Raw genomic sequence first — 16,891 nt, 5'->3', positions numbered from 1 at the left:
GTGAAGGTCCAAATCATGGAAGAGCTGATTCGACATAGCAAAGTAGAGGAGAGAGAGAAAAAGAGAAAGAGAGTTGAAGAAAGCAAAGTGCAAGAGGAAGAAAACTGGAAAATGGGAGATCAAAAGGTGGAATTCCCAGTTATCAAACCTAAGCACAAACTTCAATTCAATTTTCTCAGAGGAAATGATCTTATTACTGTAATTATCTTTCTTCCACTCTTTCTTTGCAATTTTATTTTTTGTTGATTTTTTTTTTTTTTTTTTTTTTTTTGTGAACTTAGAGTGCTTGTTGAATTTTTGCTGAATATATTATATACTTCGTATTATATGTTAAAATTGGTGTTATTTTTAATGCATAATTGATAATAACATTGGGATTTATTGTATTTGGGTGCAAATTACTTGTATTTCTAGGTTGCATTTTTCTGGGGTTGTGCTAAAATGTAGTGTGTTAATAAAGATTTGGGGAAATTTGCCTTTTCGAATTTGGGGAATTCCCATTTTGATGGGTTAAAACAAAAAGACTTTGAAGGTGTTTTTACATGTTAATTGTTTTTGTAATTGAGGGGATGATCAGGGATTCAGGGGATTATGTTGGAGGTGAAAGTAGTAGTCTTTTTGGGCTTAAGTCATACCTCGTATGTTTTATTAATCAAATTAGTGATTCAATCATACAATTTTCTGTTTTAAGATGCTCATAGGCCGCTCAACATTCAGAAAGAGGTAAAACACGGCTTTTGTGAGGATGGTATGGAACTAGGGTAGGTTGTTCATAGTAATATCTTTGAAGGATGAAGGAATGTGTTTTTCATAAGGAATGAACAAAGACATCCATTATTGTATTATAATAGGTGCTAAAAATGCTAAGTACGAGATTGGGACTAGTCACGAAGCCTAAGTGTTGGGATGTTGGATGTTGCAAGGGGGTGCGTGGCATGTGGACATGTGCACCCAAGGACAAGGCATACAAAGAGATATTTTTGTCATTTGAGGCTATGTCTTCTTTGTCTTAAGACATGATGATTAAGGGTGAATGAGATAGTTCCGGGCACTCACTCTGAAGGCCCTTTGGCAGTTTGGCTAGCAGGTGAAAAAATGATGTACGGAAGGCAATTTGAAGGCTATAATACAATAAACCGGAGCAACTTACGAGGTCTCGGGACCCGGTGAAAAAAAATTCACGGCACTTAGTTTAGACCCATATACAACCATTAGCCGGCTACACAAAGACCTCGTGAAAGCTTATAGCCAATAAAAGAGGCTTTTACGAAAATGGTTGTATTGGATGCTTAAAGGCAAATTGGATGGTTCTACCCACCCAATTGGACTCCCTAAGGGTACTGAGGTTTATAGGAAGCATCTAAGCAAATATTTTTTTCGGGTGAAAAAAAGTCAAAAAATGCTCAAAATCCAAGGCTTTGAGCAATTCGAAGGTTTTGAGCAATTTCAAAGGTTTCGGGACCTGATGTCGAAAAATCTCAAGATACAAGGGGATACATCCCGGGGTTATATAATGTCATTTGGAATCATATCTGATCATTATATGTTGTCATAAATGTCCGTGGTAGCCTTGAGTTTATAAAATCGCTACAAGTTGTAAACGGGTAAATTGACAGTTTAAAGGCATATTGTATGATTTCACCCATCCAAATGGACTCCCGAGGTGTAATAGAGTCCATGGGAAGGATCTCAGCATTTTTTTTTCCAGGTCCAAAAAAGTGAAAAATTGTCCAAAATTAAAGGGTATAATACGCGATTTCAGGTCAATTTTTGACATTTTTTCAAAAAATGAACTAAATGCGTGGGGTGACTTTTGGGGTCATATAAGGTGGTTTGAAACCATAGGCACCTATAAAGATGTCTATAAAGTACTAAGAATGAATTGTGTTTCTATTTTTAAATTCATGAAATTTTGAAATATAATTGATTTTTTTTTTTTTTTTGAGGTAATTGAAATATAATGATGTCTATACAATACAATAATGGATGTTGTTGTTCATGAAGCCATGATTTATGTATGTACATTGCCGTGATGGTTGAATTTGCTATATGTATAGATGTTGTCTTATTGGTATTACCTGGTAATTTGGAATTGCACATGTTAGAAGAATTAAAACTCTTAGAAGGGTGAGCATTGAACAATTATTAGGGGATGATATGTCTAGTATCTGAAATCTCATTTAAGATGTTCAGGTACCAAATTTTTTGACACCTTTTGAATCTGAGGCATTTGTCAAAGCTGCAGAGTCACTTGGTTTTGTGCACCAAGGGAGTCTTGGGCCAGCTAAAGGTGAAGCTTATAGAGACAATGACCGGGTCTCTGTGAATGATCCTCAACTTGCTGGTATAATTTGGGAGTCAGGTCTTAACAAATTGTTTAGAGATATCAAAATACGCGGGAAAGCTGCTGTCGGGCTTAATCCAAACATCAGATTCTACAGGTTTGCTGGCTATTTGGTTTGTAATTATTGTATCCACGGCAGCATTCATCTATTACCATTCTTTTCAGGGCATGTGTAAACTTTTCCTAATCGCTGAGACTTGGCTCCAAGATACTTTGATGTATGTGATAGGTCCAGTTTATGATCACGTATTGCTTTCCACTCTACTAGTATTTATCTAGGTTTTTAACTGATTAGTCGAGCTGTAACTTATAATCAACTTGCACTCTATTATTGTGAAATTGTCACAATAAAGGTTTGTCTATTTCAATTTATTGACCCTATGAACAAAAAATTGATTTTGCCTCTGGAAAATGTCATTTGTAGTTCTGCCACTTCAAATTTTATTGATGAGTTGTCTGAGATCCCTTGTCCATAAACTCTCCATCCCTGCTTTATCTCAATCCACTAATACTCACCTTCTATCATACTTTCTAGGGCATGGGTGGTTATTTTCTAATTGATGAGACCTGGCCTTAAGATAATTTCTTGTATGAGATAGGTCTGCCTGATGATTGTAAAATGTTTTCCTCTATTATATCTTAATTCCTAACTTGCAATTTTATCACTGTTGAATTATGACATTAATGACTTGTTTGTTTAATATTCATTTACCCTATGAATGAGAAGTTGTTACTGCCTTCGGGGGATGTCATTTGTAGTTTTGCTACATTAAGTCATACAGAGTATTGATGAGCTATCTGAGAGCCCTTGCCCATGGATTTTTTAGTTTCTCCTGCTTTCCTTGCCTTCGTTTTTTTCTGGGGATGGTGGCAGTGTGGTTTATGTTTTGTCACTGACTCTAGCTATATATGATCTAGGAACTTATGTAATAAGCTCTTGGGATTCATTCATTCATCAAGTGAATGTGATTCTGAAATTGAAATTGGTCTCTTGGCTTTGCAGATACAAGGTTGGTCAGCGTTTCGGGCGTCATATTGATGAAAGTGTTGATCTTGGTGATGGAAAGCACACACACTATACATTATTAATATATCTTAGTGGCAGCTCTCAATCCAAAAGCAAAAGTGATGTCAAGAGCCTAGGTAACACAGATCCCTTAGTTGGAGGTGAAACAGTATTCTATGGTTCAAGAAGCAAAGTGGTGGCTGAGGTGTGCTCTTTTTCCACTTTTTCTGACTTCTTTGTGTTATTTTTCTCGAAGAGAAATAATCTTATTGCTGTGAATCTTTGAGAGTATATATGGCTAACTAAAAGGCTTCATATGCAGGTGGCTCCTGCAGAGGGGATGGCACTCGTTCATATCCATGGTGACAAGTGTATGTTGCATGAAGCTCGGAATGTAACCAAAGGGGTCAAGTATGTCTTTCGTTCAGATGTAGTTTTTGCTTGATCGAGCTAAGCATCATCATTATTTTTACTATAACACAATGCCAGGGCCATTTATTGCCTTCTGCATTTATCATCACTATTTTACCATCACATAATGCGAAGGCCAGCTATTACCTTCTGTATTTCATTCTTAAATATGATCTGCAAGGTATATAATGATGTTGTAATTTTTTTTTTTATCCTGAGTTATTAATTGTGAATTTTGGTTGACATCAATGCTCAATATTACATGGAAAAAGATCTCTGTGTGTGTGTGTGTGTGTTTTGACTCAAGATCTCTGTGTTTATTTGAGGTATAATTCAGATAAGGGTATTCCTAGTTGAAGTAGCATCAATACTGTTCTGAGCTCAAAGCTCCCTGTATTGGAAGATCCAAATGATTTTCTTGTAATACCTTTTCTTCTTGTACTTACTAATTTGGGAACCAAAATTCAATTCAGTCCTTACAGCTTTCCCAATATATGAGGCTTTGTTGCATTTCCTCCTGTCATGACAAAACTTATCATCTTTAAGCTCTCTGATCGTTAGAAATTTAGCTGGTTAGAAACAAGCAATAGCATCAGAAAAACATGTACCAATTTGGGATTTTCTGACTTTTGAGAAGTTATTTTTTCCAACATATTTGTGGTTTAAATAGTAGATTACTAGAGTGTGATGTCTTAAGGTAACCTGTATGAAATTCGGTGTTGAAGAGAGAACATAAATGATGAAATTGTTCTTGAAAAGGGTTGATTCATCAGGACAATTATTCCTAGAAGGTATTATTACAAACTGAAAGGAAAGAAGAGGAAGAGGAAGTAGAAGCTTCAAGAGGTAACTTATTATTGCTTAAAAAGCTTGAGAGGGTTTTGCCTTGTAGAGCTGTAGGTCGTGCTTGCTGCCATATTCTGGCTGGGTGGTTGGCTGATATGGTTGTATTGATGAATTGCTATTATAGATATGTCTCCAGCTCTTAGTGTAGATGAAAACCAAGTATATTATCATAAAGGGCTTAGTTCAGAATGTACGGGGAGGCAGAATTGGATGTTATCAATCCTATTACAAAGCATTTAAAGCCAACAACAATTGCCCTAATACTGTTAAATGCCTCTTGTTTTAGAGAAGGGGGTTGAATGAACTTAGTCTTTCCCTGCAATTTTGGAGTGGATTCCAATCAACTCTTGATCAGAGATGGTGCTTTTTCACTGTAAGAATGAGGCATAATCTGTTTAACAAGCCATGTCATTATAGTGCATTATGATAAAGGTCTAAGAACAGTATAATAGGTGCTACTGTATAAATTTGAGCAGATGAGTTCATTCATAATCGAGCCAGCAAGTATTGTTGGCATTGGGCATGGGTTCATGCATTTGATTAGTTTTCAACTCATGACCCGGGGAAGAGAGGATATATTGGTGTATTTGTGCTTTTGACCGCCTGCCTGTGTAACTTGGGATATGTAAGTTTGTAAAGTTAATTGGTTTTCTTTCTATGGAAATGGCTTAGTTGATGGATGCTGAATTATCCTGCTTCTTGTGTATTGTGTATTGTGTATTGTGCATTCAAGTTTATTTTTGGAGTTTTTCCTTTAAGATATTTCCAGATAAACTTGATGAATTTTGCCTGAGTATATGAAAATAGTAAATTTGCATTAGGATGGTCAGAGTACACAAACATAAAACTCTCACATTATTACATCTCTCTACAATACAAGAAATGGCTTATTTTCTCTCTCTTCAAAGTTTCTCCCTTAGATATACACATGAATCCTTTATCAACACTCAATTTATTCTTCGGCAGTTTAGTCGCACTTCTCCTTCTTCATTAACCCCCACATTTCCAAGCTTTATCATTGATGCTGCAAACTCTCTGAAGAACAAGTTTTGGTCTTTGGCGAATGCTTCAATCATTGGGCGAGTCCTCTGGTCATCATACATGACTTGATCTGTATTAAAAACACCCTTTCTAGCGATGATCTGTTTGTAGTAGTTATTATCAAATCGTGATGCAGTTGAATCTAGGAACTGTCCTGCATCTCCATTGTTGTTTGATCTTGGACACTTGTTCTTGAGTAAGCTGGCAAATTCGGTGTTCATGCTAGGATCAGTTTCATGTACTGTGCTGAAATTATGGACACGAGCAACAAAGGAAGAACAGTGTGAGAAGCCAAGAGTGTGGGCACCGGATAGAGCGACCAGATCCTTAATGCCTAATCCTCTTTTAGCAAAGGTCTGAATTAGTTGATTCGCATTCAGAAATGGGGGTGGAAGATTTGTAGTATCACTGGCTTTTGACACTCTTCCATCTTTTCTTCCTTTGACTACGCTCCAGTAAGGTCCTCCAGTCTTAGATATAGAAATTGAGAGTTAGACAAGGAATAGGTGCCATAGAATGAAAGACTGATGTGACAGGCAAGAACTTACCATAGTGACAACATCTCTGGCAGCCATAGCTATTATGTCCGCGCATGAAACTGTGTGTGGACATGCCTTCTCAAGCTTGGCCTTTGCATCGTCAATGACATAGAATGATCGGACTGAGATGTTTGGTGGACCATCCTTCTCAGCTTTGTTCCCAGGAGTCGAGTCCAATAAAATTGATGCATCACATCCCTAGCATAATTCAATATCTTAGTTAATGTATAATAGAATATAAATCAGCCTGGATTGGTTAGATTGATTTTTTACGTAGACTGTTCGCATTGCCCAAGCTCCCTCTAACCCACTTCCAAGTGCCACATAAGTTTAGATATTATTAAGAAAAGAAAATATAGCCTATTTGGTGCATGCTTTCATGTGTATTCTTTCATGGATTGGAAGAAAGATTCTTACCCTGATGAAGCAGTCATGGAAGAACATGCGAAGGAGGCGAGCAGGGGATTTGGGATCATATATGGAGGCATTACGAACTGTCTGTGCGACTATATACTCTGCCTGTGGACATGTTTGATCGTAATAGTGAGTATCGAGTGCTGCCTGACAGCTAAAAACTGCAATGGAGAGAAGTAATAAGGCTGAAAGGAAGAGGTTTTTGGTGTCTTGAGCCGCCATTGCGTACTTTCGAGGCAAATGAAAGTGTTAATACTTGTAAGCAGGCTTGTTGTGATGGAAATACCATAAACTTAGAGCCCTATTTATAGTTAATGTAGCACAGTGTTAGAACAAAATTTGGACTGCGCTTTCAAGGCACTCATTGGACTTAAAATTCCTTTGAAACCACCTGTTCTTACTGTACTTTAAAGATCAAGTATTCCTGAGAGTGAGGGATAGCTCAAGTGGTTAGAGCTCCCTCCCGGTTCCAGGAGATCCTGGGATCGATTCTCACCCCCGCCTTTGTGGCTCTCTAAACACCAAAAAAAAAAAAAAGATCAAGTATTCATTATATTTTTATGTGATATTAGAAGATTTTAAGCTCTGTTATTTTCAAGTTTTTAGCTAATAAGAAACGTGATTGTGAATAGTACCAACAGCGGAAACTAGAGCTGGGCATGGGCCGGGTCAGCACGCGGGCGGCCCGGGCACGGCCCGGCACGGCCCGCTGAGTGGCCCGGCCCGGCACGACGGCACGCCCCTCGTGCCTCGTGCGGGCTGCGTTAAAAAAAAAAACAAAAAATGGCACGGCCCGGCACGAGCCCGTGAAATGGCCCGCCGGCACGGCCCGCAGCACGGCCCGTGGGTAACGGCTAGTTGGCAGCAGCTCTATTTCCCTCCAACGGCTATAAACGGCTCTATTTTCACCTATAAATACCACCCTCTATTAACATTAGCCGTATAATAAAATAACAAAATAAGTTATTCATCAATTATTGTTAGTTGTACACTTGTACTTCATATTATCTTTTACTTAATAAATTTTTATGAATGAATTTTTTCAACTTTTAATTTTATGGAATATGTTATATTGTTATTTAATTTTTGTCTAATACTTATATAGTTATATGAATAATATGATATATAGTAAATTATGAATGAACAATAAATATTAATATAATTTAAACAATATTTAATATAACTTAACTCCATAAAAAATTTAATAATTATTAAATTCAAATATTAAATTGTATAATTATTCAATTCAATTTTTTCTTTCATAAAAAAAATTCAAGTTTTTTTAAAGTTTTTTTTAATTGTTTTTTTTAAAAAAGAAAAAGAAAAAAGGGTAAGCCGTGGGCCGGCACGACGGGCGGCCCGGCACGGCACGACCGGCACGGTGGGCCGTGCCGTGCCGTGGACAGGGGAAGCTTGAAGGCCGGCACGGCACGGCACGGCCCGCCTCCACCGTGGGCCGGCACGGCCCGGCACGACACTGTTCATGGCTCGCCTAGGCACGGCCCACGATAGGCCCGGCACGGCCCATGCCCACCACTAGCTGAAACTAACACCCTTTTCTTTTCTAGATTGTTGGCTCAAATTCTAAGTCCTAATTTATATTTTTAAGTTTTTCTAATCATAGCATTTATGCATAAACATTAATTGTATTTCTCAAATTGGTATGAAATTGTGAATATAAGACAAAATAAACATGATTTGCAATGTAGGTATGTATTATTCTTGCTTTTTATTTAAAGCAGGGCTACGTTTGACATATTCCTTTTTTTTTTTTTTTTTTTTTTTTTTTTTTTTTTTTTTTTTTTTTTTTGTATTTGCATTGCCTTTTACGCTTTTTATCCTAGGAATTAAAATGTCTATTGAGAGGTTTATAAGTTGTCGTGATACTTTAACTTTGATCGCTAAACCTATGCCTCATTTGTAAATTCATGTAATTATTGCATTTCTATTAGAGTTTAGACATATTAATCCCAAATATTTGTTTTTTTTTTCGAGCTAACTAACTTTCTAGTTTTAGCTTAAACTTTGAGTTCTATGTGTTAATATGGTTGGTTTTGATTAATCAATAGCCAAACTTTAAAAACTTTGATTTAAACTCTAAGAAATGAGCCCAAAGTGTTGGTTCATACTGATCAATCAGGTCTGTTAAAGGACTACGGTCGGTGACCCTTAAAGTAGACGTACATGTATTTTTGTACTGCATGTGTTAAGCAATGTCATTCCAACTGTATGATTGATCAGTCAACATACCATTTATTCTCCTCTGTTCCGAGTTAGTTAAAATTGCATATTCTATGGATTAGAATATACGGAGTAATCATTAACCACTATCATAATTAATAAAATTTACTCGTACTTGCTTTAGGATTTCTATCTAAAAGTAATATATGTGACTAATATTTTCAGACAGATAAGAGTGGTATGAAAACTTAATAATTACTCCGTATTCTGTAAAACAGTAGGATGCACTAAGATTTTAGGTTACTCGTATGCATTTATGCTACCAGATGTAATAAGCAATAAGCAGTTGTTCTGTTGAACACTTGATGAATACTCTAAATTTTTTGGTTATGCTTCCAGATCTTGTAAAAAGCAATAACTCGAGCTGTTTATTTGACTGTACGTATTGATCAAAACCTTACTCGGCAGAGGTTGGGGTATAGCCTCATTTGAAGAAAACTATTTTGTACGGTAACATTTCTACATCTTCTGTTTTAAGAACTTACTCCTTACAATTGACATAGGAAATTAAGGTTCGTGTATGTGTTGGAACAGAGTAAGTTTACTACCCCCATGATTATTACGGAGTACTATCTATGTTTCATAATATTCTTAACATATTCTATTTCAGACAAACATCTTTTTATCACTTTACCCCTCTCACCCACAAAAGTTCCACATTTCTACTTATTTACTCATCTTTTCTTATTTTATCCACCGTTTTCTTATTTGATATCTCTTACTTTATCCAGCGCTTTGTTACACCGACGGCCCACCCATTATTTTGTACAAATTTTCTCATACTGTAATTCTTGTGTAAATAGTAAATGTTGGCAATGGGTTGGGTTAGGCACAACACTACAAGATATTATATCAAAGAGGGCAATTTAAATCGCCCTCTTAGGTTCAAATTTCGCCCTATTAGGCAAAGAGGGCGATTTTGAAATCGCCCCCAGATCGCCCTATTAGCTTCGTCCTATTAGCTTCAAAGGGCATACAAATGTTTTGCCCTCTTTGTTAAATATCAAAGAAGGCAAAAAATTTCGCCCTCTTTGATCAACATCAAATAGGGCAAAAATTTCGCCCTCTTTGATCAATATCAAATAGGGCAAAATTTTCGCCCTCTTTGATCAATATCAAATAGGGCAAAATTTTCGCCCTCTTAGATTGAATCAACCAAGATGAAAAGTTTTTTTTGCCCTCTGTAAACAACTCAATTAAGTCAATTAATATTGCCCTCCTTGCTCAAAATTCGCCCTGTTTGATCAAATTTTAAAGGGCAAAAACGAAATCGCCCTCTTTGTTCAATTTTCAGTTTTTTAAAAAAATAATTCTAGGAGTATTAACAAAAGTATTTATTTAGTTAATATAAATTCTAATTTTGTCATTATATATTCTAATTTTGTCATTATATATACAAAAGTATTAACCAAATTATCCTAAATAGCAAATATTTAATAATGTTTTTTCTAGGACATTATCATGCAATCTTCTCATCCTTGCACCTTCTAGCATCCCCATTTTTCCAAGGAATGCAGCCAGCCTTTGGTGTCCTCCATTTCCAAAACAAAATCCAATCTACATTACCTGAATAATATAGGAAAAATACAATCATTAATCCTGAATAATATAGGATCATATAGCCAACAAGGTGAATCTATCCTCAGCAAATGGAAAAAGAAACTTCAGAAAACTACATCATTAAGCCATCATCAACATAAAACACGATTTACAATATTCATGAGAATAGCAACCGGGACATCATTAAGCCATCATCAACATAAATATTACAGTAACAATTTCATATATTACACCCAGAAATTCAAAGAAAAATTACCACAAACCTTACAGTTAATGGCTGCCCAAAAATATCAAAAGTAGAAAAAAATACTTCGTGTAAAATATTACCTCTATTAAGCGTCAAGGCCAATCTTCTCCATGACTAACCGAAGCTTTTGTTCTAGGTCTTCTTGTTTCTTCTTAGACGCTTCCAATTCAGCTCGCATCATATTATTTTCATTTTGGAGTTTTTCAACATTATGTTCCAGCTCAGCTCTTCCTATCTTTCCATCTTTACAAGACACCGGGTGCCCTTTGCCTAAACCACGGGCATAACCTGAACGATGTCCAAGAACCTTCACATAAGCTTCTTCAACAGTAAGATTATCAACCCCCTTTTCACCAATTTCTTTCTCATGCAACTCCTTTAATTCCTTGAACTTCTCCTCGGCCTCATCGTCAAACTTCCCATTTTTATGCCTTACAAGATAAAACAAAGTCAGAATTTTAAAATAAAGAAAAACAAAGTGTTCGTGCATTAGACAAATATTCAATATACCTCTTTGACTTCTCCCATAACTTTAAATACATGGGATCATCATTAGCTTGGGATGCAGTGGTTACATTTGAACTAGAACCATTGATTTCTGTGACCTCATTCTCATTTTCACAAGCTTGTGCCTCAAGTTCCTATCAAATCATATACATACACAAAAAGATATAGATGCCTTAATCTTAACCTTAACATAAAGACATAACACTTACTCGTGATTGAAACCAATCCACTACACTTGGTTTTGGCCCACCAATAGAAGCATACTCTCTGTTCATCATATACGTGTTAGTGGTATTTCACATAATGATGAAATAATGATTAAAAGAATAAAAAGATATAGATGCCTTACTCCACCAATGGTTGTACTTCTGGACAATTCATAAGAACATATAATTGAGCTTGCTCCCAATCTAAGATGCTCAATTGCTTGAATGTTCTTCTACCTAATGGATTTCCCTTGTTTTGAAAAACGGATAGTTTAAACAATGGAGAATGATAATTCTTATCCAAGTCATTTCAACACAAGCATGAATCTTCACATAATTCAACCCAAGGTCTTTTGTGTACTTCTTGGCTTCATAAGAGCTTTTTGGAAAGTTTGGGTCATAATTAAGGGCCTTTTGTAATGCACTAAGGAGCCCACTAAATGATTTCTCACTCCAACCCCCACTAACCTTAAGGTGTAAGAGAGTTACAATGAATTCAAGCCTTGAAAATGTTTTACAACCCGAAAATAGCTCTTCTTCTGCATCTTTCATCAATTTATAAAACTTATCGGGAATCTCAGAACAATCTCCACCCCCTTCATCCCCATCATGCTCCTCCCGCACTACATTTGTCGCATCATGTACCAAAGAAGCCATCTCTTCTGATACAAGAGGATCTTCATCATATAACTCATCACCTTCCTCCTCGGACATCTCCATCTCACCGATGTCAAGGGATTGTTCCTCTCCATGGAATACCCATGGATTGTAATCAGGGTCTATTCCCACTCGAAGAAGATGAACACGCATTGTCGCTCGGTCATGGTCAAAGTAATTTCGACAATTCAAACAAGGACACCTCTTCTTATCCCCAGAATTAGGGTTAGTGTCCTTGAAAGAAAAATCAAGAAAGTATTTAACACCATTTCGGTAACTTGGTTGAAGCCTACCTTTCAACCCTTGAACATGCATCCAACTTCTATCATTATCCATTCTATATTACATAAAACAATATATAAGTTGATACAAGGGATGGGTGGAATAAAACGCAACAGTATAGCAACATAAATAAGTTGACCAATAGTCTAATGAAACAAAAGTACAAATTGACATAAAAATTTCCACATATGGACATTATGCTACTGAAACTGGACATACGCAATTAAGCATAATAAAGTACAAGCATAATAGCCATAGAAACCATCTCTAACTGAATCATTTTATTTGTCCATGTTAATAAAAGGAAAAAGTGTGAAAGTCCTCCCAAAAGCCAAGGCAATAACATTCTTTATATATACAAGTTAGACATCTGGATCTTACTAGCTAAATAATGGAACCAATAGATTTGTATATTATAAGTTCATAAGTAGACAAAATAGTTATAAAATTATATGAATAGATATGATAATATACTAGTTATTGGGGTAATTGGCATGTAGCAGACTGTCTAGCAGTTGACTAATGCGACCTAATTCTCCTGAATTGATAAAGTAGCAACTCATCAAAGGGCGTATATAATTAGATTAGAAGGGACAATTTTAAGTAAGAGTGTTTTAATCAAATTAAGCATAAAAGTCATAAAGTACAAGTATCCTTAAGTCACACCAAGAATCCATCTCTAACTGAATCATTTTATTTGTCCCATAACATAATCTGAACATAAATATCAAATGTCTGAGTAAACCAATTCAATCATCAATGATATTCCATACTATTAGTAATCATCTATCACATAAACTGCATTTATTCTTAACTTGCTTCATAGTAATCATCAACAAATTGGCAAAAAACAATAACAATAACAACAACCTGCCACCGCAACACACCCACAACTCCAATCAGCCCTGCTACCTCACTATTTGGTGAATATTACCTCACTGGCTCACTACTAGCTAGTATAATACTATCAGATAGAGTTATCAATTATCACATGCGCATATTTTCAGATAGAGTTATCAATTATCACAATTCATAGTAATCAAAACAAATTACAATTATCCCAATTCACAGTAATCAATAGCTCATACGATCAATTAAGCAATTAAATCGATAAACCACTGATAAAATACGAAAAATTCTGATTTGCTTCTCCATAATCTATCTGACATTACTAGCATAAATAACAACTCCCAAAAACTTGCAGAATCGACAAATTGACAAAAAAATTGACAAATGTAGAGCAATACTAACATGCAGGAACAAATTGACAAAAAAATCAACAAATTAAGAGCAAGGATTTCGAGAACAACAAATTCGTACAAATCAAAAGCTTAATCACATAGTTTTGAGCCAAAATTTACCAAAATCTTGCGACACAATTAGAGCGACTTCGAGCAATGATTTGGAGCGAAATCTGACTTGCAATCTCACCGACTTCGAGCAATGAATCTGAACCTTATGAGCAAGGATTAGGAGTGAAAAAATAGAGCGAAGAATCATAGATTAACGATTTAGGGTTCATGCATATTTTGGGGAAAAACGTTCAGAGAGAAACGTTTAATTTTTATGTCCTTTTGTTTTAATAGAGAAAAACCTTTGTTTTATTTTGTTAAAATGTTTATTGACCAACAAGGGCAAAAAAGGAATTCGCCCTTTTTGCTATTGACCAACGAGGGCGAAAATGGAATTCGCCCTGTTTGTTTGAAATACAAAGACGAAAGTAACATTCGCCCTGTTTGTTTTTTTTTGTTTTGTAAAATAGCCAAAACGTTTACTTTGTTGATTTATTTTATTGAACAACGAGGGCGAAAATGAAATTCGCCCTCTTTGCTCTATTATAGAGGACGATTTTGTGAATTCGCCCTCTTAGCTATATTATAGAGGACGAAAAATTAATTCGTCCTGTTTGGTTTGAAGTACAAAGACGAAAGTAACATTCGCCCTCTTTGCTCTATAATAAAAGGGCAATTATAATGTCGCCCTCCTTGATAGAAACTAACAAGGCAAAATTAAACTCGCCCTCCTTGATCAATGTATATCGCCCTCTTTGATCTTTTTTCTTGTAGTGCAAGTCCGAAAGCACGCCTAGGATTGGCAAGACTCAAACCATATTGTTTAGTATAGTGGCCACATCTTGACCTCTTGGGGGCTAGCCTTAGCATGGCTTACCCATTTAATACTATGCGCGTATCACATAACACATGCACGTGAAATATAATGTGCATAGACAGCATACTTTAAAATATTCATGCATCTTGTGTTCAAAAACAGACTACTCGTGCATGGCAGTATCGGTTCATGCTTGATTGCATATTGTAATATTTAGTTATTTACAATTGGGAATTTTTTTATTTGAAAAGCAAAATGTACATTATGTGATTTATGTCCATGTTTTTCTTTTTGGATTGCTTATTTTATTGATGGTAACATCATTTTATAATTAAGAAAAAATATTTGGAAGTAGAGCTGTCAATATAAACAATGATCCTGGATTTTTAGTTATTTATTTTATGATTTAATAGTTGACCTGTCCATTCTCCAATGATTCTGGAGATTTTGTGAGCATTTAAATTTTTAATCTTTTTGAAAATTCATGTTCCTGCTGTTGCTGAAGATTCTTCACTGCCATACATAAAATCAATAAATATTTCCCAACAAATAGTTAATGTATGTACCAATTCAGAGAATTATAAGTAAGAAAATAATAATTCACACTCCATTTTGTTGAGTATACAAACATAAAAAAATCTTTACAGTATTACATCTTTCAAGAACATGAGGAACAAATTAGTTAAGGCTTATTTTTTTTCTCACTCAAACATTATTACATTAGAAATGTCTTCTATTCTCTTACACGTTCTCTTGGAATCGCTTTTGTCTCTTCCATATGTGTTGTATGTACACAATTCTGGTTCCGGAACTTAGTTTGGTTTTCGGCAGTTCAGTCTCACTTCTCCTACTTCATTAACCCCCACATTTCCCAGCTTTATCATTGAGGCTGCAAACTCTCTGAAGAACATGTTTTGGTCTTTGGCGAATGCCTCAATGATCGGTCTAGTCCTTGGATCGTTGTACATGGCTTGGTCTGATCCGAAAACACCCTTTCCTGCAATGATTTGTTTGAAGTAGTCATTATCAAACCGTGATGCAGTTGAGTCTAGGAACTGTCCTGCATCGCCGTTGTTGTTTGTACTTGGACACTTGTTCTTAAGTAAGCTGGCAAATTCGGTGTTCATGCTAGGATCAGTTGCGTGTAATGTGCTGAAATTGTGAACACGAGCTACAAAGGAAGAACAATGTGAGAAGCCTAGAGTGTGTCCACCAGATAGAGTAACCAAATCCTTAATACTCAATCCTCTGCTAGCAAAGGCCTGAATTAGTGCTGTCGCGTTCAAGAATGGAGCTGGGAGATTGGCTGTATCATTAGCCTTTGATACCCTTCCGTCTTTTCTACCTTTGAGTACGTTCCAGCTTGGTCCTCCAGTCTGAGGTAAAAAAAAGCGTAAATTAGAGAATTGATGTTAGAGATATGAGATGTAATCAATATTGGAAAATAACGTCTCTAAAGAACTTACCATAGCGACAACATCTCTAGCAGCCATGGCGAGTACATCAGCACAAGAAACTGTGTGCGGACATGCCTTCTCAAGCTTGGCCTTAGCATCGTCAATTACGTAGAATGCTCTAACTGAGATATTAGGAGGCCCGTCCTTCTCTGCTTTGTTCTCAGGTGTTGAATCGAGTAAGACTGATGCATCACATCCCTAATACGATGCAACATTTTTAGTTGTTGTACTAATGTGTAATATATTATTCTAGACTTACAATAATTAATAATTGAGAAGATGCTTACCCTAATGAAACAATCATGGAAGAACATACGAAGGATACGAGCTGGGACTTTGGGATCATATATGGAAGCATTGCGAATCGTTTGTGATACAATAAACTCGGCTTGTGGACATGTTTGATCATAATAGTTAGCGTTGAGTGCTGCATGAGTGCGGCAAATTGCGAAGGAGAAGAGAACAAAGAAGAGGACTTTGGTTGATTGAGTAGCCATTTTCGTCGTCTTAATTTAGAGGATTGAAGAGATGTGTTGAAGGGATGCTTGGTGATGGAAATGCCTTAAACTTGGAGAAGTATTTATAGTTCTGTAAGTGAATGGATTGAGCTTTCAAGGCACTCATTGAACTTGAAAAACTCTGGGAAAAATAAACCAACTCTTTAGTGTGCTTTAAGATCAAGTAATTCCTGATTAAACTTATGAGAAAATTTTAAGCCATGTACTTACTAGAAAACTTGTACTACTATTATTATGGTTGTGTTTTTGAAAAAGGTAGTCTTCAAATTTGTGGTCTTCGATTTGATATATCGTACACTTTCTATTTATTTTGTTTATCGTAATGTATTTCGATTTTTTTTTACCCGTAAAAAAAAATGAAGTCCATATTTATTTTTGAAAAGTTGCAAAGTAATTGCACACCTACTTGGATATTGGTTTTGTCTACATTTATCTTCATCATCGTGCTTGAGTTTGACAATTGACATGGAGCACTATAACACAAAAGGAAACATATATTACTTGGG

The 16,891-nt window shown here is 35.9% G+C and overlaps 3 protein-coding genes and 1 pseudogene across 6 annotated transcripts; 1 reads left to right on the top strand and 3 right to left on the bottom strand.

The window, feature by feature from the left end:
- Positions 1-4,034, top strand: LOC145564477 (uncharacterized). Its single transcript, XM_081624781.1, has 4 exons — positions 1-198; positions 2,194-2,441; positions 3,348-3,555; positions 3,673-4,034. The coding sequence occupies exons 1-4, from the start codon at positions 16-18 to the stop codon at positions 3,793-3,795; spliced, it is 762 nt and encodes a 253-aa protein (XP_081480907.1). The 5' UTR covers positions 1-15; the 3' UTR covers positions 3,796-4,034.
- Positions 4,035-5,423: 1,389 nt separating this feature from the next.
- On the bottom strand, positions 5,424-6,890 carry LOC145564476 (peroxidase 66-like; annotated as a pseudogene). The gene is made up of 3 exons (XR_014094838.1): positions 6,605-6,890; positions 6,197-6,385; positions 5,424-6,118 (listed from the first exon to the last, which is right to left on the bottom strand). The product of XR_014094838.1 is annotated as a peroxidase 66-like (transcript).
- A 3,254-nt stretch (positions 6,891-10,144) lies between these two features.
- On the bottom strand, positions 10,145-13,869 carry LOC145564475 (uncharacterized). Of its 3 annotated transcripts, XM_081624780.1 has the most exons (6): positions 13,663-13,869; positions 11,506-12,356; positions 11,366-11,423; positions 11,160-11,290; positions 10,730-11,080; positions 10,145-10,408 (listed from the first exon to the last, which is right to left on the bottom strand). In XM_081624780.1, the coding sequence occupies exons 2-5, from the start codon at positions 11,535-11,537 to the stop codon at positions 10,735-10,737; spliced, it is 567 nt and encodes a 188-aa protein (XP_081480906.1). In that variant the 5' UTR covers positions 11,538-12,356; positions 13,663-13,869; the 3' UTR covers positions 10,145-10,408; positions 10,730-10,734. The 3 variants fall into 3 exon arrangements, 1 of the variants encoding a protein (XP_081480906.1); XR_014094836.1 differs by lacking the exon at positions 10,145-10,408 and having other exon boundaries at positions 11,062-11,080; positions 11,160-11,423; XR_014094837.1 differs by lacking the exons at positions 10,145-10,408; positions 13,663-13,869 and having other exon boundaries at positions 11,062-11,080; positions 11,160-11,423; positions 11,506-13,637.
- Positions 13,870-14,933: 1,064 nt separating this feature from the next.
- LOC145564473 (peroxidase 66-like) lies at positions 14,934-16,410 on the bottom strand. The gene is made up of 3 exons (XM_081624779.1): positions 16,155-16,410; positions 15,877-16,065; positions 14,934-15,786 (listed from the first exon to the last, which is right to left on the bottom strand). The coding sequence occupies exons 1-3, from the start codon at positions 16,362-16,364 to the stop codon at positions 15,223-15,225; spliced, it is 963 nt and encodes a 320-aa protein (XP_081480905.1). The 5' UTR covers positions 16,365-16,410; the 3' UTR covers positions 14,934-15,222.
- Between the last annotated feature and the right edge of the window lie 481 nt (positions 16,411-16,891).

Source organism: Chenopodium album, chromosome 10, assembly GCF_948465745.1.
Source record: "Chenopodium album chromosome 10, dcCheAlbu1.1, whole genome shotgun sequence".
Taxonomy (NCBI): Eukaryota; Viridiplantae; Streptophyta; class Magnoliopsida; order Caryophyllales; family Amaranthaceae; genus Chenopodium; species Chenopodium album.
Note: the sequence above shows the minus strand (reverse complement) of the source record. Positions and strands in the feature narration are given on the sequence as shown.

Excerpts from the sequence above, each read along its gene's own strand:
- LOC145564477 (XM_081624781.1), top strand. The coding sequence starts at position 16 with ATGGAAGAGCTGATTCGACATAGCAAAGTAGAGGAGAGAGAGAAAAAG. Across the intron at positions 2,442-3,347 it reads CCAAACATCAGATTCTACAG|ATACAAGGTTGGTCAGCGTT; the intron begins GTTTGCTGGCTA and ends TTGGCTTTGCAG. Across the intron at positions 3,556-3,672 it reads GAAGCAAAGTGGTGGCTGAG|GTGGCTCCTGCAGAGGGGAT; the intron begins GTGTGCTCTTTT and ends CTTCATATGCAG.
- LOC145564473 (XM_081624779.1), bottom strand. The coding sequence starts at position 16,364 with ATGGCTACTCAATCAACCAAAGTCCTCTTCTTTGTTCTCTTCTCCTTC. Across the intron at positions 16,066-16,154 it reads TCCATGATTGTTTCATTAGG|GGATGTGATGCATCAGTCTT; the intron begins GTAAGCATCTTC and ends GCATCGTATTAG. Across the intron at positions 15,787-15,876 it reads CTAGAGATGTTGTCGCTATG|ACTGGAGGACCAAGCTGGAA; the intron begins GTAAGTTCTTTA and ends TTTTTACCTCAG.
- LOC145564475 (XM_081624780.1), bottom strand. The coding sequence starts at position 11,537 with ATGAATTGTCCAGAAGTACAACCATTGGTGGA. Across the intron at positions 11,291-11,365 it reads TGGATTGGTTTCAATCACGA|GAACTTGAGGCACAAGCTTG; the intron begins GTAAGTGTTATG and ends ATGATTTGATAG. Across the intron at positions 11,081-11,159 it reads TTATGGGAGAAGTCAAAGAG|GCATAAAAATGGGAAGTTTG; the intron begins GTATATTGAATA and ends TTATCTTGTAAG.